Genomic DNA, 19,648 nt, shown 5'->3' with positions numbered 1-19,648 from the left:
AGAAACTGAAAATGTATTCCAACATTATTGAGTGATCTTCTGTCAACATATAGGATTTTCCTACTTGTGTGCATTCTTGTATGTTCCAATGTTGAGATAACATAGGCAGCTTAAAGAGAAGTCCCTTCCTGTATCACTGGAAACATCTCTGCTTTTCAACTTTCAAAATATACGTCTAATAAGACCCAAATTTAAGTTAATGTTCAGCTATAAAAGCTCATTTAGCTAGTCACTAACAATTGATTTGAAATACTCAAATCTATCCCATACAACTATATGGATAAATTTAGCAGGGTAACGTAGCAATAGCACTTAGACTTATATACCGCTTCACAGTGCTTTACAGCCCTCTCTAGGTTGTTTAGAGCCAGCATATTGCCCCCAACAATCTGGGTCCTCATTGGAAGGCTGAGTCAACTTCGAGCTGGTGAGAATGGAACTGCCGAGCTTCTGGCAGCAGGCAATGTATGCTCTGTGCTCCTAGAACTTAGATATACTATAAATCTTAGAAGTATGTTAACTAGAGTTCATTCTGTCCTTTAAAAATTCCTGTTCTCAGAAAATGTACAGTATATTAAATATTTGCACTATAATAAATGATTAGCATTACAGACATATAACTGACATTTAAGTCATTTGTGCAACTGTAACTTTATATTTAAGGGGTATTTTCCATAATGCCTGTGAAAAGTACTGTAAGATACATATTAATTCAAAAAACAGTGAAATCGTTAAGGATTTGTCTGAACTATTCAGTGACCTGGCAATAGCTTTGTATATTAGAGGTTCACTGAACAACGGGTAGCCATTTAAATTTGTTTATAAATAATGTGTTGTGGCCCACCAGTGGCCAGTAGAACTGGTGGCAGACTTGGACAGTGAGGAGGTTGGGGAGGAACATGGGCCAGTCCTGGAGTCTGGGGATAGCTCTGATGAGTGCTCTGCATCGGAGGCAAAGATGGGGCCAGGGCCGTCTGACAGTTATCACTTGCCTTTGGAGGCAGAGATCAGTGGGGCAGAAGAACGGTTGGAGCCTGTTCCCAATGTGCGCATGTGCAGAGCTGCCAGGAGAAGGGAACGGTTAAGGAACAAAGGTTGATTCGAGTAAAGCCACAGGTGGTGAATGGCCCCTCCCATAAGGAATAAAAAGCAAAAGGGAGTGGTGCTTGCAGGAGACAATTAGTTTAATTAGTGTGAAGGTTTGTTTATCTGAGTTCGTGACTCACAAAGACTCCTTGCCAAGTATTTCTTGTACAACATTGTGTTTGGAAGCTATCAGCCTGGCAACTCTCCAAGCTTGATAAGGTCTGTGGTTACAATTCACCCTTGAAAGACTGTTTGCTGCGACTTTGTTGGATGTGAATGATAGGAATTCACATTAGCCAAATAAAAAGGGGTTTTGTTGGGACAAGGAATCTGTTCTGCGATTTTGTGAAGCCTAGGTCAGAACATAATGAATTTACTTGATAAACCGCAATACATTCAAGTTATATCTTAATAGTTTGAGACAGAGGTGGTATTCAGCAGGTTCTGACCAGTTCTGGAGAACCGGTAGCAGAAATTTTGAGTAGTTCAGAGAACCGGCAAATGCCACCTTTGACTGGAGATTTTACAGTATCCTTCCCCTGCCACGCCCACCAAGCCACGCCCACAGAACCAGTAAAAAAAATTGAATCCCACCACTGGTTTGAGTGTTATTTAATGAACACTGTAGAAAATACTGGACAAATTATAGTATACCAATCAATAACAGCCATTTTATCCTCCAGCAGTTAATTTGCTATTACACCATCCAGTCCATTTATTTGTTTCACCCAGAAACCTCTGGAGCTGCTGTGCGACCACCTTCTGAATAACCTTCCCCCAAAAGGGAAAATTGGAGACATGTTGGAAATTATCCAACCGGGTGGGAGTCCAGCGATGGCTTCTTAAGGGTGGACCACAGCCTCTTTAAAGTGCTGAGGCACCATCCCATCCTATAGGGAAGCATTAATTTAGGCAATAAAATATTCTCTATAGAAAAGCTATGTAATAGAAGTTAATGGATCTGCATTCCTAAGTACATACATTAATATTTGAATACAAGAGTTGCCAGTGTTTGCCACTTGCAAGTTCTGGATGTCATTCATTTGGAGATATCCTATCCTTGTGAAAGTATGAAGGCACCAGGGCAGAAACCAGGAGACTAAATTCTAATCCTGCCTTGGGCATGAAAGCCGACTGGGTAACTTTGGGCTAGTCTCTCTATCAGCCCAATTCATCTCATATGTTCGCTGCTTTACTTGTAATAAAGATAGAATAAAAATTAATATTTAATGTGCCTAAAGTAGAGCCAAGCAACTTGTGACCACCTCCTGCTTTACATAAAGGTGTGCAATATTATTTGTATGAAGATATTATTTTACTAATATATGTTCAGAGAAAAGAGAAAGTGGGGATGGTTTCACGTGAGTGGCAGGCAAGCATGCACATGCATCTCTATTTGTGCAAATGGTGGGCACATATGCCCCGTTCGCACAAATAGAGAAATAGAGCTGCACGTGCTCACTTTTCCGTCCACTGCAGCACAAGTCCTTAACTTACTGACGTAATGGAACATTGTCACGGTCATAAGGCAGGCAGCACATGTCTGACTTGATTTTACAACCTTTATTTGGGGCAGTCATTAAGTGAACTCATTGTTCAATATGGGGCATTTTTGCTGAAAACTGGAATTTAATGTGGGGTTTTGGCAAAAATGTAGTAAACTGTGCAACGAACAGCCAATAATGAGTCTGGTTGCCAAGTGACTGAAATATAGTCATGTGGCTGGAGGGGACAGAACTTCAGAATTGGCCTGTAACTTTGGAGGGGTTGTGGTGGTCTATCATAACTTTGAATGGTCACTAAATGACCAGTTGTAAGTTGAAGACTATTAGCTTATCAAACTAAAAGCACATTAACTTTGTTCATGACTAGAAGTACTTAGTTTTTCATGCACACCCCATTACTTTTTCTTTTCAACTCATAGTTGGATATCAAACTACCTTAATACTTCAGCCCTGAACTGAAACTCTTCTACAATAAAAACTTCACAGAAAGTGTGATCTGTGCTATCGATCATTTTAGTAAATGGTGCTTGAAAATTCCAAGACACATATTAGCATTTATTTTGGCATTTACATACATATACATGTACAGACACACATTTAAAGTTGTCAGCTTTGATAGAGAAATTGCTGGACTTCTGAAATTTTCTTGATTTGTAAAACACTTTGTAAACACTTTGTTCTTTGTTGCTTCACTCAATAGGTTTTTCATGTCATGTTACAGTTGGAATAATTCAACTTAAAAGATGCTTCTTCCCAAGAAACTGAACTTTTCTATCAAAAGCGGTTGATCGAATTGGAGAATTAGCTTCATAAAAAGGATTCATTGCAAACTGAAGAAAGAAAGAATATAGTGAGAAAGTTTAAGAATCAATTTGCCTGATGACCTATATTGAATCACTTGGTCTGTGCTAATGTCCTGGAAATTTATAGCAACCTACCATTAATGATTGATTCTGTTTTTAGATGAAAAAGTAGACAGATAATGCCTTGTTTCTCCTCCAGGAAGACTTATTTCTATTTCTGCAATGAAGATTTTCAAAGAACATTGATCTACGTTAACTAGCTAATCTATCATACTGATTTTCCTGTAGTTCCTGGAACAATTTTGAACAAAATGCATTCTATCTCCATCCAATTCATAGATGTATGGAAAACCGGCTGTTCTGGGAATAGAATATTCCAGATAATTCCTCAACATTCTCTTCCTATCCTGAGACCAGACAAATCTACAGAGGAGGAATAGAACATTACTGATTCACTAGAACATTCTGCTTCAGAACAGGAGGTTTTACACAGCTAAAGCAGTAGTTTAATGTATCTGTCATGCAAGTATGCTAGGCCTTCACTGCCTATCAATGAATAAGCAAAAGAAGTATCATAAACAATGTTTTTTCATAGTGCAAAATGGAATTAAAGTGCACAATTTACATTCTCCAACTTTGGTTGCTATAAATCTGTACACAGGGCAAGAGAATAGGTTTAGCCAAATACAGGTAGTCCTCAACTTACAACCACAATGGAACCCAAAATGTCTGTTAAATCAGACATTTGTTAAGTGAGTTTTGCCCCATTTTACAAGTTTAGTTGCCACAGTTGTTAAGTGAATCATTGCAGTTGTTCAGTTAGTAACCTGGTTGTAAAGTGAATCTGGTTTCCCCATTGACTTTGCTTGTCAGAAGGCCACCAAAGGTAACCACGTCTTGGGACACAGCCACGGTCATAGCTATGAACCAGCTGCCAAGCGTCTGAATTTTGATCACATGAACACGGGGATGCTGCAAAGGTGGTAGCTGTGAAAAATGGTCATAACTCACATTTCTCAGTGCCATTGTAACTTTCAACGGTCACTAAATGAACTGTTGTAAGTTGAGAACTACCTGTAGGCTATTTCCTAAGCCAAATACCCATTTAATACACAATTTACTATATGATAGGTAACATTGATATAGCTTTTACCTTTATATACAGATCATAGACATCACTAAAGAAGTTTTTGATTCCATCTTCTTGTCTTACATCATGAAGCATTATAAATCTCATATGTAGAAAAAGTTAAGAAAACAAATTTGTTTTTAATGATTTACATACAGTCTGGTTAAAGCTACATGCCACACAATTTAAATCCTATATAAAAAAGGCAGCAAAATATTAAAAAAAAAAACCCTTTTGAACAGAATATATTTTCCCAGCCATGTGAAAAATTGAAGTGGGCATACATGAATATATTCCAGGGAGAACATCATAAGCCAGTGTTTCTCAAACATGGCAAGTTTAAGAAGGGTGGATTTCAAGTTCCAGGAATTCTGGGAGTTGCCATCTTAAAGTTGCCATGTTTGAGAAACTCTGCCATAAGCTATGGCAACTGGGGGAAATGATCCTAAAATTCTTCACTCAGTATCACATTTAAGGCTCAGACTAAGAAGTGTCTGGAGAAGGATACAACCAAGTGTCCAGATGCTAGACCACAGCATCTTTGAAGTTTCTTTGAAATCCAATTCTTAACAAATGATTGCAGCCTTTCCAATTAAGTTTTCATTTGTTTTAGAAACAACATGTCTTTATTCAGTTGACATTCAAAAGTTTTTGTTTAATATCTGTAAGTTATAAAAAACAAGGTTTTCAAAAGTATTCTTTGGTTCATGACCACAAAGCTGACTTTTCTTGCCCAGAATTTTGATAAGTGTTCTAATAATTTTTGCTTTATTTATGGTGATAGTTCTCTGCTTTTAATTGTATCAATTTAAATCAATACACCTTTTACAGGTACAAAGAGTGCAGTAGAAGCTATAAATAATAGAATGACTATCTGACATCGAAGTACTTATTACTGAAAACACATAGGATGAAAAAGATGAAAAAGAGATAATCATAGAAAAGTTAAGTTTGTAGATATATTTGTTGAGCAAGTAATCTTCGAGATACCGCCAGTAGCAACAGCCTTTAGAAGTTATGACGCTCCATCCCAAAAACTACAAGCAATCCAATTTCAAACTTTCATCAGTTGCAATGTCCCCACGGTCATTCATCCTTACAACTGACCACAAGAATGCTGCAACATCCCCGTCTCTCTTCCCCATCCTGCACCAAAGAAATCCTGCAGGGCTTGGGCCTGTTCCCCAGGCCTCCTGAAAGCATCCATTTTACTGTGCTCTGACAATTCCTTGATCTCTGCATTCCAAAGCTTTCAAAGCTTTTTGCTGCCTGCCTGACTCCTTTAGGACCCAGCTTCTGCTATTGCCATTTGGTGCACGTTTGTGCTTTAGCCACTTTTTCTTTATAGCTGAACTTTTTCTTCATCTCCTCAAGGCAAATTTACATTTCTGGTTTTGGGAAGCTTATCCTGAAGCTGCCACCTTTGCATGCAGCAGCTGGCTTCCCCAAATCCTAGGATAGATTTCAGTCTACCGATACAGCTTATTGGGGCAGAGGCTCAACTAATCTAACTGAGCTCTTCCCCTTGCAGGGCTGTTTTTCTGCTTTGCAAATTTTTTTGCTGCTTCTCTTGCCTCCTTTATGGACCCAGCTGCGTGATGGAAGATCAAGACTGCTATTCCATCTTAATGGCCTAATTATCATTGAAATCTCTCCTCTTTTCTGATAAAGATAATACTATTTTTTTCACGTTGGAAAATATTTTTCATATCAGATGGCAGAGGATTTGATTCCCTGAGTAATGGTCCTCAGGAACTCCTCAGACTAAATTAACCCCTTGGTTCAATACAATAGGGGTAGAAATGTTTTCTGAGCAGGGAATTCACCATGAAGTAAGTGATGGTAGGCCTTGCAGACCTTCGAACTATAAAAAGCTCTAAACTAGGGGTCTCCAACCTTGGCAACTTTAAGACTTGTAGACTTCAACTCCCAGAATTCCTCAGCCAGCTTTGCTGGCTGAGGAATTCTGGGAGTTGAAGTCCACAAGTCTTAAAGTTGCCAAGGTTGGAGACCCCTGCTCTAAACAATGACAGTAAAACTTATGATGCCCCAGAACACTTTCTAACACGTCAACATAACATATTACTGGGCTTCAAACTCATTCTACGCCAACACTTGCGGGCCAGATAAAGGAAGGAAAGAAGGTGAAGGCTTACTACAGGTCTCCAAACTTGGTAACTTTAAGACTTGTGGAATTCCAATTCTCAGAATTCTGGGAGTTGAAGTCCACAGGTCTTAAAGTTGCAAATTTGGAGATCCATGACTTACCAGATCTCTGTATAGAGGATATTCCACAGGGCAGGGTGCACTTTCTAGCTTTTGTTAGAGGAAAACATATAAGGGACCTGGAGTGTGCCCATCCTATCTGATCTGGTGAAAGAGACAGAGCAATCCTGCAAGTAATGTGGTTCTATGCCATTAAGATCTTTAAATATTATATTTATTGCTGAATCCCTGCATTTGTGAGATGGGTATTTATACTGGTTTGATAACTACATATTATAAAATTGATGAGAAACCTACAGACTACTACATGCAACTTAAATACGCAACTATTTCAGCGACCACGGCAATAGCACTTAGACTTATATACCGCTTCACACAGCCCTCCCTAAGCAGTTTATAGTCAGCATATTGCCCCCAACAATCTGGAACCTCATTTTATCGACCTTGGAAGGATGGAAGGCTAAGTCAACCTTGAGCCAGTGAGACTCGAACTGCCAAACTGCAGTCAGCAGAAGTAGCCTGCATTCTAACCACTGTGCCACAATGGCTCATGGTAAGAAATGTGGAAAATCGTAGTTTATGAACATTTGGGAGGCCATAGGCTTTCCATCTCTATTCTGAAATGTTCTTATAGCATTGCAACAAAAAAGGATATGGCCTGCAGTGACAAAGGCAGAAACAAACCATTCATTAAATTTATCCACAGTCTTCAAGTACATATTATTTGTTAACCACATGTTTTCATCTACTAGGTCAAGAGCAGCATGAGCTATGAATTGATTCAAGTGGCGATGGTCATCCTGAGGGGAAAAAATAAAGCTCAACTCTAAATACTGAAAACAAAAACTATAAATTAACTTAGATATTTTTCATGCATAACATGTTTGCATAATACACAGTATTAATCTACTTCCTTAAACAATGTAAAATATGTACTATAATATATAACTATGAAGAGTATGAATTCAGACTAATGCAATATTAGATTCTAACATAAATACTTATATGTAGTTTGGATTTTTTTTGCAGTTTTTAGGAGAAAAAAATGTGATTCCAAATATTTATACTGAAATATATCCTTTTATACTAAATCATACTTAAGGCATAAAAATTGGTCCAATTTATGTGATAAGACAGTTAGAAATCAAATAAATGGATGTTCATCAGGATAATTAATCCAGGTGGGATGGACAGCTTATAACTTGAATAAATATATAAAATAATGTTCAATCATAACAAATAAAAACTATTAAGTTCCAAAATCAAATTAACAAAGAACCTGAGTGATTGATACAATGATTTGATACTATATATTCTGCATTTGAGCAAGATTTCATACCTTAGATTCTACTTTACCAGCTGGTAGAAATTCCATTTCAAATACAGGATTATCATGGTGACCTACAATTACAAAATAGTAGCTTCCCGACATAATAAAAATATGGCCTCTTCTGAAAGAGAACAGAATCATGCAGCTAGAAAAGAAGTGGTTTGTAGAAAAAAAAATATTGTGACACATATTAAATGTTAAAGCATTTATAATAGTACAGCTAAGTCTTGATTAATGCAGATAATGAATCCTATGAAGTTCTTGCTACTTGATATTATTTGAAGTTGTATTTATATATAAAGTATTATAATTGACTCCACCTCAATGGGAATGAAAATTTTAAACATATATTTTTATTAATGAAATAGTAAAGGTTGGAAAGAAAATGCTTAAAATTTAAATTTACTGTTAAAGTCACAAAATATAATTTTGTTTGAGTAGCATTCCAACAATGCAAAGTTCTTTCCCAACCTCTTATCTAAGATTTGTATCATAAATTCCAGTTCACATTTACTGAAATATCAATTTTAATATTTACATTGTATTCCAATAAATATAGATTCTACTGTTCAACAGTCAATACAAGTTATGAAATACACTAATACATTAGGAAAAACAACCCTATCCTTTTTATATTCTTGTCAGTTGAAAATTTCTCACCATTATTTATGTAAATAATATTTTTAGAAGTATTACTGGGGGATGGGATGCATAATGTTATCCTCACCTTTTCATCTGGCTATAACTATGCTTAAGTTGTTGTCGTTGTTTAAATCATAGTATATTCGATCAGAATAAAGCTTTCTATTTTCAAGAAACTCAGCAAAGTTTCAGAGAATTGTACTACGGTATTTGTTCATTTATGGAGATAATCTGTTCCTCGGGCATCTGATATATAGCTTAAATATAAGGAAAGCTAGCAGAAGGCACAGATTGGGAAATATATTCCAGAATGATCATAATAAAATGTTGAATAGGAAAAACTGCCTACCCAGATGATGCTAATTCCAAATTCAATAGCCCTCCAGTGGCGGGCCAGATAACCTGAAATATCTGAATTGTACACCAGAGATTCCATCTGACTTTCAAGTAGAGATTTTCCAGGGTTAGAAACAGCCTTTTATTTCACTTATTATTATTATTCCCTGTTGAAAATTTCGATTGTATAATGCAGGGGTCTCCAACCTTGGCAACTTTAAGACTTGTGGACTTCAACTCCCAGAATTTCTCAGCCAGCTCAGCTGGCTGAGAAATTCTGGGAGTTGAAGTCCACAAGTCTTAAAGTTGCCAAGGTTGGACACCCCTGGTTAATGCATTGCTGCTGTTTATCGCTTTTTCCCATTAAAAAACAAAATACACAATAAACACCATCTATCCACTTTTAGAATATCCGCGAAAAGAAAAGAAAAGAAAAGAAGAAGAAAAACAACAGCTCACCTGAGGCCGGACAGCTACCGGGTTTCAAAGACGGCGGAAAAGATTACAATCAAATCTTTCCTCCGCAGAACACTCGGCGCTGTTTGATGTCGTCAGACACACCCGACACACTTTGTGGTGTTTTTTTTGTTTTTTTTAAAGCGCGAATTAGAAAATAGCCCCGCGCGTTCTCGTGAGAATTCCGGGATAGCAACGCGTCGTATCGTTGATAGCACAGCAACGGCGGGATTGGAAGAAGCGGTTCAGGGCGCATCCTCATTGGACAAGATTCCTTCGGGGGTGGGGCGTGAGGAGACCTTCTGCCTGTTCGTTTGTTTTGGGGTGGATCGGTACTGGAGCTGGGCTTTTCTTCTCTGCAGCGGTGTCCCGCTGGATGCTTTGTGCCTGTCTGTTCTTAGCGCAAGTTTTCACCTCCCCCGTTTCTCCGATCTCCAGTGGGTACAAAATAAACGCTGAAGCGAGTAAGGCTGTGGAGGGAGAGGGGTGGGAAAGTACCGGCAGCCGGGGAAGAGTGATGTGTAGGGGACGGAAGTGGAGCAGATATCTTGGAGGAATGATTGTCTTTTAAAACTGGGGTGAACTTACTATTGCTTTGTTCTTTGCAGAGCAAGGGCTGGAATGCAGCTTCGGGTATTGTTACTTAAATATCAGAGTCTACAGCAGGGGTGTCCAACCATGACAACTTGAAGCCTGGCGGACTTCAACTCCCAGAATTCCCCAGCCAGCAAAGCTGGCTGGGGAATTCTGGGAGTTGAAGTCCGCCAGGCTTCAAGTTGCCAAGGTTGGACACCCCTGGTCTACAGCTTTCTATCACAGTAATTAAAATGGCTTTTGTTAGTTTTTTATTTGTAACTAAAATCCAAACGTTTATATGATACAAAATGGAAAAGTAACAAATGAGAGGAAGGAAACCTTTTCTGGGTCATTGTAAGGAGCATACAAACAGGAGCATACCTCTAGCAAATAAATAAAAATGCATAAAGTGGGCCTAAGGCATTAGAGGCTGGCAACTTTTAATGATACTGTAGTCTGACTTAACCTTCCTTTCAGAACCTGATCTGCAGATGTGCTGCATCTCACTATTCAGCTACCGGTAGTACCCAACACTGAAAGCTATGGGTGTTAAAATACAGCACATCTGGAGAGCCAAGTTGAAGAAGGCTAAAAAGATTAGCAACTAATTTAAAAAAAAATCAGTTGTTTACCATTACAATTACATTACAATTGAGAACCAGTTTGGTCTAGAGAGGTTAAGGCACCAGGCTGCAAACCTGGAAACTGTGAGTCCAACATTAGCCATGAAAGCCAGCTAATTTTAATTTGTTGTGGGGAAAATGGGAGGTGAAAGATGTGTTAGATATGTTCCCTGCCCTGAATTATTTGTAAAAATAAGGCAGGATGCAAATAAATAAAAATAATAACATAATACATGGGCTTTATATGATGAGTATTTTACTGATTATTGTTTTTATTGAAGCTTTCAGTATTTCATTTATTTTCATCTACATATCTGTTCTTTTTAATTCTATGAAATAATTCTATAAATTCAGATTTAAACTGAGATGATTATTGCTAGTGTTATTTTTGACCTTAACTTCCCAACATGAATCTGTACCATTATGTAGTTCAGATATTCAAACTAAGCATTTAAGTCTTTATGTATCTAAGTCTGTGTGCATTGGACAAACTGAATTCTAGTCCTATGAATGTTTAAGTCGTACCATAGTAAAGAAAGTTGTAGTAAATGAGTGATATGTTATAGCATTTTTGTTGTTTTGCTGCAGCATATTACTCATTCTTTCAAACATTTACTTTTTAAAATGTTGCAAAGCAGATTTCAGCATGTGGTGCTTAGTATTTTAATGGAGTCCATTTATATTGCCAAATAAGTTACTATGAAATTGAATTATGAATATAAAAATATTACATTAATTTTTTTTCATGTTTTCAGATTCTGATGTCTTCATCTGAATTTAAAACTCTGTCACAAGATGACCTCCGAAAACAATTATACCAGACATTTAAAAACCGAGGTGTTTTGGACACACTTAAGGTCTTTGATTTAAAATACATTAAAATTAGTATAATTTGATTCTTAATCTTGGCAAAAATCAGTTCAAGTTACACCAATTTAATTTAAACTTTTGTTTAAAAATGCAGTAGTTTACACTTTAAAGTTTAAATGATGCTGGGTATACTAAAATATTTAGTATTTTGGTAGCGGTAGAGATAAAATATGTGACACAGATATTACAGATATGCAGTTTGTGATGACTTATTGATTCACACATCTATTAGAAAGGTATCTTTACCAGTTGCACACACTTTTTTTTAATGCATTTTTGGGGAAGAAAAAAACCCTGTAAGCTTAAGATCCATACAGTAATTTAAACTCAGAGGTATGAAACATTCCCTTTTAACCACTTTCATATGAATTATTAAATTTTAAATTCCTGCTGTTTTAAAATATGCAAGCTTTTATATACACCTAACATAGATTTAACCCTAATACACAAATTAAGAATTTCTTGCTGTGGAAATCAAAGCGTTCCAGCACTGCCTATATCTATGATGTGACTACCAATTTTTCTCATAAAGCTCTTGCTCTGCTCAAATTGTTTGGCTGCCAAAAGATTGCCTGGTCCTAAACTTTAAGATTACAATGTATTTTCATTTTATTCAAAGGAACTTTTCAAATATTCTCAATGCAGATCAGATCAAAACATTAACTTCAATTAGGAATGTGTGAAATGACATTCATAACATTTAATAAACTCATCGCAAAGTATATCCCCAAACCATAGCTTTCTCCTTAATGTAAGTTATTACAAAATCAATACCACATTATACATAACATATAACTCAGTTTTATCTTTCTGGATTTAAAACTTAACTAGTTATAATGTATATACCCTGCTTTTTTACAGGAGGGAAGTTTAAAACAACAGTAATGAGTTTTTTGTTGTTGTTTCAGATGCAGCTTCGTAAGCAACTCATACATGAACTAATGAATCCAGTTTTATGTAGAGAAATTCTCCCAAAAGTTACTTCTAGTGAATGTAGTTCATTGATCATTATTGCATGTAATAGTTTGGTGGCAGATCATTTGCGGAGATGTGGCTATGAATATTCACTGTCTGTCTTTTATCCAGAAAGTGGATTAGAAAAGGATAAAGTAAGTACTTTCCTCTTTGAAAGTGAAGAGATATTTCCTGAGCATGTTTCTGCCAATCAAGTTGCAATCTTGTTGTTATATCTGACTTTCACGTTTCTGAAACCAAATTAGGAGCTGAGTAGCTTTTTCTTTTCGTTACGGTATGCCTTCTTAATTTAGAACTGGTACCTAATTTTTTTAAAATCTATTACAACAGGGGTGTCAAACTGGATTTCTTCGAGAGCCGGGTCAGTGTTGTAGTTCTCTGCGGGCAAGCCAGGGGTGGGGGGATAAGGGACGGACACGTCTTGCAGCACACTGTCATCCAAAATGGGATGGGGGGGGGCTCATGAGGCCCCTTGTGCCCTGTTTTCAGCCTGGATGGCCTCCATCACCCTGCCAGCGAAAATGGTGCGGAGGGGCTCGTGTGGGCCTCCCCCGCACCCTCTTTTGGCTGTCAGAGTCCTGCAGGAAGCTGTCCAAGCCAGAAATGGGGTGTGGAGGGCCATGAGTGGCTCCCCGACTCCCCATTTTGGCTGCCTTGCTATTTCCAGGCCGGCCCCGCAAGCCACATTTAAGCACCCTGTGGGTTGGATCCAGCCCATGGGCCTTGAGTTTGACACCCCTTTATTAGAAGAATTTCTCAACCTAAGGCAAAACTGTTCAAATTAACGACAGTCTTGGAAAGGGTAGTTTATGATCTGTAAAGCACTTTCAACTATCGCAAAACATTGCACCATCCCTCATGTGATAATGATCTGAGTGTTTGGTGACCTGTTTCTACTTATGACCAGTTGCCAAGCATCCTACACTCATTTGATTTCTGTTTGCAATCTTCTTTGCCAGCTTTTCCAGAAAGCCAGTGGAGAAGCTGGCAAGACAAGGTTGCAAGCTGATGCCATCTCCTGAGGACTTCTCGTCTTTGGGGGGCAGCTGAAAAAACTCCCTGCCAAAGGATTTCAGCTCTATGCCTGACAGCCAAAATCCAAGCAGGCACAAAACTGAAATCCTTTGGCAAGAAGTTCTTTCAGCCAGATCTCAGAGACAAGAGGGAGCAGAAATCCAAGCAAGATCTAAACTCCAGCAAGGACTTTCAGTTTGCTTGGGTGCCACCAGTTTGCTTGGCATGCCACCAAGTAAAATGTCAGAGTTTGCACTGATGGCCACTAAAATCCATAAAAATTGAAATCACGACATTTTTCCAAGCAGCTTTAAGCTAGATTTCTTCACAGCTCCCATTTATTTAATGCCGTACATTTTATTTGATACAGCTAGCAGCATTTAAAAAAAACCCCAAAGAGTTAAAGCGTAGTTTCTAATTTTAGTTTAGTGATTAAGAACCTGGCAAGAAGTATCCCTACAAATTGTCTTAATAATATTAGTATTTTATTAGTATTTTATTTTTTAATTGTAGTATTTTATGAGCCTAAGAAGGTGCTTTATAAACATTTGGTTCATTAGTTCAGTCATGTGATGGAAGAAGTGATAAATTCCTTTTGAAGAGGCTTTTTCATAGGGAATGTTCAAGTGTGGCATACATATATACCATAGGTGTCAAACTCGTGATGTCACGTTGACGTCACATGATGTTTCACAATGTTTTTCCCATTTGCGGAGCTGGGATGGGTGTGGCCTGCATGTGATGTATCTGACTTGTGGATGACCAGTTTGACACCACTGATAATATACAATCTAAGGCAATATTTATATGAACGCATACTTATGCTGATGATACTTATGGGGTAAAGGAGTCAGAGAATTGTAGTACTTTCACAAAGTACTAAAAAGCATATACATTTGAAATATCCTTAAGAAACTTAAGAATGGATTATAACTCCACAAGTATTTTCAAAAGCCAAAGTGGGAAGACAAAGTTCTCTAGGAATATTAGACAGACAGGAAAAAGAATGAGGTTTCAAGGTGACAGAAAATCTAAATTGGCATGTATGTGTTTATTTCCTACATTTTTATCTAATAACCAAGTGCTCTTAGCATTTTGCATAGTTAATATATCAAAAACATTTTAAACTATGTTAAGCAATACAAATAATCTGCAATGAATTAGTAATCCAGAAAGATGTACTTTCTAATGCTGAATAAGGCACTAAATATCGAGTATAAAATTATAGAAATGTTTGGTATAAGCGTTGTGTCTCAATTGGCAAATGAAAAAGGTCCAATGCGTTTTTCTCTGGAGAGAAGACAAAGTAATATCTGAAGATTTCCTTGAGGTACTCTACCTCCTGATTCTTCAGGGTTTCAAAATCAGTACCAAAGAAACCCTTAAATGGAATTTGAAAAAAGTCTGGTGATCCAGCAGTTTTAATCAACCATTAGTATCACATGACCTTTTTGAATCGTGGTAGTAATACTGTAGCTCTAATTTGGACTGAATTTTGGAGCCATTTTTAGAATTGTCCCATATACTTAGGACATTGAGAAACCCTTTTCTATTACTTAATAATGGTTTGAGGAGTACAGTATTCATAAGATTGATTGTAATAGTTGTATATGTAACAGTGGGAATTGTAGATGGAGACATATTTTATTCTCAGCTATGTAGAATTTAATATAAGTAGATGATGGTTAAGAGCTTATTTTCTTTTTCCATAGGAGCTTAGTATACAAGACCTGCTCCAGCTAATTAGGATCAGTCCAACAAGTGACCTTTATAAAATGCTGGTAAAAGAATATTACTTCAACAAAATTTATGTATTCAGCTGTAGTAATGAACATTGTTTTGAATAAATGGATTTCTATTTACAGATTTCAGATTTAACAAAAACCAGCACAAAAGGTATGACTTTCAATTTATTTGTTTTAAATCGTTTAGTGATATGTACATGCCATTATAAGCTACTCAAAGTTGTTGAGGGAATGGATGTCATAAAAACCTCCTAACTAAAATGTTAAAAATGATAACCTTGTCTATTACAGAGATCTTATTCCTGCTTACTGTGCAGATCGAACTTAAAAACACATCCCCAACTACAGACACCTTCTCAGTCCCTGCTTTAAAACAAACCTATTTTAGTATAAAATTAAAGCATCAGGATGATTAGCATTCAGTATATTTAAAAACATAAGCTGCCATTAGAAAATGAATTTGTAAAATGTCATTTTAGGTTTAGTGTTACGTTTTGAGGAAATGAATTAGGCGAAAAGGGGATAAGATTTGGTAACTGATATGATTGCAGTGTTAGAAGATCATTTTTTCCCCTTTAAATTCCATGAACTGTCCTTTGCCTTTGTACTGTTATGGCAGTGGCCCCCAAACTCTTGGTGGCTGGGGATCTGTTCCTTGGAGAGTGTTTTTTCTGCTGACAGGAGGGGGTGGTTTCGCGTTGCCTGGATCTCACCTGTGGGCTTTACTCGCTTGCACAGACCAGTTCCTATTGGGCCACAGACTGGTGCTGGTCTGCAGCCCAGGGTTTGGGACTCTGTTACAGCAAACTATTCTTTTCTGATATTCCCCTTATGAGATATAGATTTGTTATTAATTGTACTTCTCCAAGGCTTTCTTGTACAGATGTTAACAGAATTGGTGGAATACAATTTCTCTAAGGAGACCTGTAGTGCAGAAACTCAGACAAGTTCAGCACTTTACAAAGAATCCCTTGGTAAGTTTAGTACTATAATTGACTTATCCTCAGGCAACTTAGCAAATTATCTATGTAGCAGTGAATGTGTGTATATTCTTTAGCAGAATTTTAGATGAGGGCCAAACCTCTTAGGCGTTTTAATACTAAAATGTATACAGGTACCTCTCAATCCTCAATTACATTTGCCTTATTTTAGTTCGACATAGATATATTACAGTTTGTAAATAGAGGTTATGTTCCAATAGAAGAGAATATCTGCAGCTCAGGATTGAACTATGTAGTCCTTGATACTCTCTGAACATGGTGGTTTGCTTGCAGACATTTGATTACCAACCAAGTAACATCAATGCTAGCAAGTGTGGAGTTTGTTTCATGTTTACATACAGTAGCTTGGAAGTTATTGTATATAAACAGGAGCAAATCCCACATTCCCCAGCACTGATAAGGTTACCTAGTCAGGCATTGAAACATCTACAAAGAAACAACCAATGGCTCCACAATTATCTTTCAGGGAACACCAAGGACTCCACAATTATTTTTTTCAGGGAACACAAAGGCTCCACAATTATCTTTCATTAATATTGTCACTGCATGTTGCTTTGCAAATTGTTTTTTACAGGACGAGTAGCAGAATTCTTCTTGCTCCCCTTGTCATATACAGTATTTAGTGCCATAAGATTAAATCATGGCATCTGTTCACATGATCCCCCAAACATCTATTTCTCTGAAGAATTCCATTGCTCAGCTTCTCATATGTGCATTAAGCCAGCTTTCTACATTTGTCTGCGTTTTATGTTTTGTTTTCAACCTCTGTATCATATTACATTATATGAACATAACAAGAAATACCAAAATTTGGATTTATTTTCTTCTCCTTTTGATATTTTTTACTAAAGACTTTTACACCTCAATAATGGGACACTTCATATATTTTGTTTTTATAGCTGAGAAACTTCAACTAATTGACGAACAGTTTGCAGGCATGTATCCTCAACGTCACTTATCTGAGTCTTTTCATGTAAAACTTGCTGAATATAAAAGAGAAATAGAACAGCAGCTGCAAGCAGAAATGTCGCAAAAGGTAATGACAGCTGGAAAGGCGAAAAGGAATAGTTACAGTTATATTGTAATTTCATATATTCATATTTATGCCTATGTTGTTTTATGTTTGTATCCTTGTTTTTATGTCTGGCTTTTCTTTAACAAAATAAAACCCAAGGTAAAAAATATTTGTTGAATTTAATATTATTATTGTGTTATAGGTAAAAGGAGTTTGTCTATTATAAGAGATAAAACTTTCTCCTATTTAGAGTATGTGTGGTAAATAATATTTTGAATGATTGTTAAAATAAAAAGCACAGATAGGCAGCTAATTGGATTATGTTCTATACTATCAACTATAACTGAGAGGTTCTTGGAAAAACTACAATTGGATCTCCAAATATTTTCTTCCCCCACAGGAGACAATTTGAAATAGGGATGTAAGGCATCAAGAGGAGGTATTAACAGATTCCTCTGCAATATATTGGTGCTTTTCCTGTTCCCTGCTTGTTGGAAAAGTAAAAATATGTTCTGAATATATGTATTTTGAAATCAAATTGTATATATTCTTAATAACATGACCCACAAATACTGGTTGTATATAGTGTAACCCAGTGATGTTCAAATCCCTGAACTGTGTTGTTTTTATCCTGTGACTGTCTATTCCAGGGCTCTCCAACCTTTTGGATCTCAGGGACCACCAAACTCAGACTTTTAAATCCTGAGGACCACTAATACCATTTTTTAAAAAAAGATAATATATTTAATATAAAAAGTTTATTTGTTATATTAAATATAAATTTAATATTAAAAATTAATTTTTTAATATAAAAATATGTAAATATAAACAGAAGAAAAGCAGAGCCATCTCAATATTTCCCCCAAGTCAGAGGAAACCTCTCCCTCCTTTGCCAGATGTGGCTGCCTGGAGTTGGGGGAGGGAAAGAAGGCTGGGATGGAAGCGCCGACAAAGATGGGCTCCTAATAACCAGGCAACATCCTTCGGTCTCCACATAAGAAGAGGATTCCCTGAGGCTAAGCTCCAGGTTTCTCCCGCAGCTTCCAAGCAGAGAAGAGTCCCTCCCTGTGTGGAAGCTTAAGGGGGTGTGTGTTGAGTCCAGAAAAGCTCAAGCTCTTTCCTGCACAAGCAGGCTGGTTATTAGGAGCCCGTCTTCCTCTGTGTTCTTTTGGTCTGTGCATTTGGTCTCCCCCACCACCACCCCATGCCAAAGGAAAGCCAACCGGGCTTCTCCTACCCTTCTACCTGCTCCCTTCCCCCCACTCAATCTTACTTCGGGACAGAGGAGGGCACGCTGGAAAGGTGTGTTGGCTTTTCCAACATGCCTTTCTCTGGCGCTCACCCACAATTCTTCGCATTCCTCCAGGCCTGGCTTGCTGAGGGGGGAGAGCATCCCTGACGTCTCTGCTGCGACCCCCACCCCAGGAAAAGAAAGTGAGCAGAAACATAGCTCACGCTGGGGCGAAAGAGCAGAGATCGCAAGGCACAGGCAACAGAAAGCGGCGTTTTTCGAAGGTGGCAGCTTCTGTCTTCTCTTGCCTGTGCTTTCCTCGGTCTCGGTTCTTTCGCCCCAGCGAGAGCTATGTTTCTGCTCGCTTTTCCTGGGCAGCGATGGCTGGGGCCATGGGGGGGGGGGAGCAGAGCAGAGTGCCGAGAGAGACAAGGAAATTGATGACGACAATGGCCCATTCCAAACCTCTGAACTGGATGGTGAGTGCAAACTTGCTCACTCCACCTGCTCCCACCACCACCAGCCGGTGCTTTTCCTGCCCCGGGCCGTCCCTACAGCCCGTGGCCATTGAGGAAGAGCCCAGGCCAGGAGAGGCGAGCTGGAAGGTGCAGGAATGCCACACAAATGCAAGTAGCGTGGCGCTCCTGCACCTTCCGGCCATCTCCATCGGCGCTTCAGCCCACCTGTGCCGCCAGCCTCTTGCTCCTGGCCGGCAAGAGCTGCACTGCTTTTTGCAGGTTTGCACTCGGCTGAAGGGTTGGAGCCAGTGGGTGGGCGGGCCATAATCCGGGCATAGCCTGGATTAATTGCTTTGGGGGGACATTTTTCTGCGGCTCACCAAAATTTTCTCATGGACCATCAGTGGGCCGCAGCCCACCGGTTGGCGACCACTGGTCTATTCCATAGCAGTGGCACTTAGACACTGCTACACAGTGCTTTACAGCCCTCTCTAAGCAGTCTACAGAATCAGCACATTGCCCCCAGCAATCTGGGTCTTCATTTTACCAATCTTGGAAGGATGGAAGGCTGAATCAATCTTGAGCTGGTCAGGATCAAATTCCTGGCTGTGGGTAGAGTTTGCCTGC

At 38.2% G+C, this 19,648-nt stretch overlaps 2 protein-coding genes across 4 annotated transcripts in view; one reads left to right on the top strand and one right to left on the bottom strand.

Annotated features, from left to right (window-relative positions):
* Positions 1–3,125: 3,125 nt before the first annotated feature.
* Positions 3,126–9,665, bottom strand: TRAPPC2 (trafficking protein particle complex subunit 2). Of its 2 annotated transcripts, none has more exons than XM_087967023.1 (5): positions 9,517–9,665; positions 8,089–8,200; positions 7,406–7,549; positions 4,548–4,634; positions 3,126–3,421 (listed from the first exon to the last, which is right to left on the bottom strand). In XM_087967023.1, exons 2-5 carry the CDS (start codon positions 8,179–8,181, stop codon positions 3,323–3,325), a joined length of 423 nt encoding a protein of 140 aa, XP_087823149.1. In that variant the 5' UTR covers positions 8,182–8,200; positions 9,517–9,665; the 3' UTR covers positions 3,126–3,322. The 2 variants fall into 2 exon arrangements, with proteins under 2 accessions (XP_087823149.1, XP_087823147.1); XM_087967021.1 differs by having other exon boundaries at positions 8,089–8,224; positions 9,517–9,625.
* A 126-nt stretch (positions 9,666–9,791) lies between these two features.
* OFD1 (OFD1 centriole and centriolar satellite protein) overlaps positions 9,792–19,648 on the top strand; it is a 33,518-nt gene continuing 23,661 nt past the window's right edge. Inside the window, exons 1-7 of one of the 2 annotated variants that reach the window (XM_087967015.1) lie at positions 9,792–9,950; positions 11,468–11,569; positions 12,491–12,691; positions 15,284–15,352; positions 15,437–15,467; positions 16,186–16,290; positions 17,217–17,353. In XM_087967015.1, the coding sequence (XP_087823141.1) occupies positions 11,474–11,569; positions 12,491–12,691; positions 15,284–15,352; positions 15,437–15,467; positions 16,186–16,290; positions 17,217–17,353 (639 nt within the window). In that variant the 5' untranslated portion in view covers positions 9,792–9,950; positions 11,468–11,473. Of the gene's footprint in view, positions 9,978–11,467; positions 11,570–12,490; positions 12,692–15,283; positions 15,353–15,436; positions 15,468–16,185; positions 16,291–17,216; positions 17,354–19,648 lie in introns of both variants that reach the window. The other variant, XM_087967016.1, reaches the window with a different exon arrangement.

Source organism: Notechis scutatus, chromosome 5, assembly GCF_049901735.1.
Source record: "Notechis scutatus isolate UNSWTSFEM ecotype Mainland chromosome 5, rNotScu1.2, whole genome shotgun sequence".
Lineage (NCBI taxonomy): Eukaryota > Metazoa > Chordata > Lepidosauria > Squamata > Elapidae > Notechis > Notechis scutatus.
Note: the sequence above shows the minus strand (reverse complement) of the source record. Positions and strands in the feature narration are given on the sequence as shown.

What these genes read in the sequence shown, in the direction of transcription:
- TRAPPC2 (XM_087967021.1), bottom strand. Translation starts at nt 8,220, where the DNA reads ATGATTCTGTTCTCTTTCAGAAGAGGCCATATTTTTATTATGTCGGGA. An exon ending in CTGGTAAAGTAGAATCTAAG is followed by an intron (nt 7,550 to 8,088) that starts GTATGAAATCTT and finishes TTTTCCCCTCAG; the next exon opens with GATGACCATCGCCACTTGAA. An exon ending in CTGCCTTTGTCACTGCAGGC is followed by an intron (nt 4,635 to 7,405) that starts CATATCCTTTTT and finishes TAACTTTTTCTA; the next exon opens with CATATGAGATTTATAATGCT.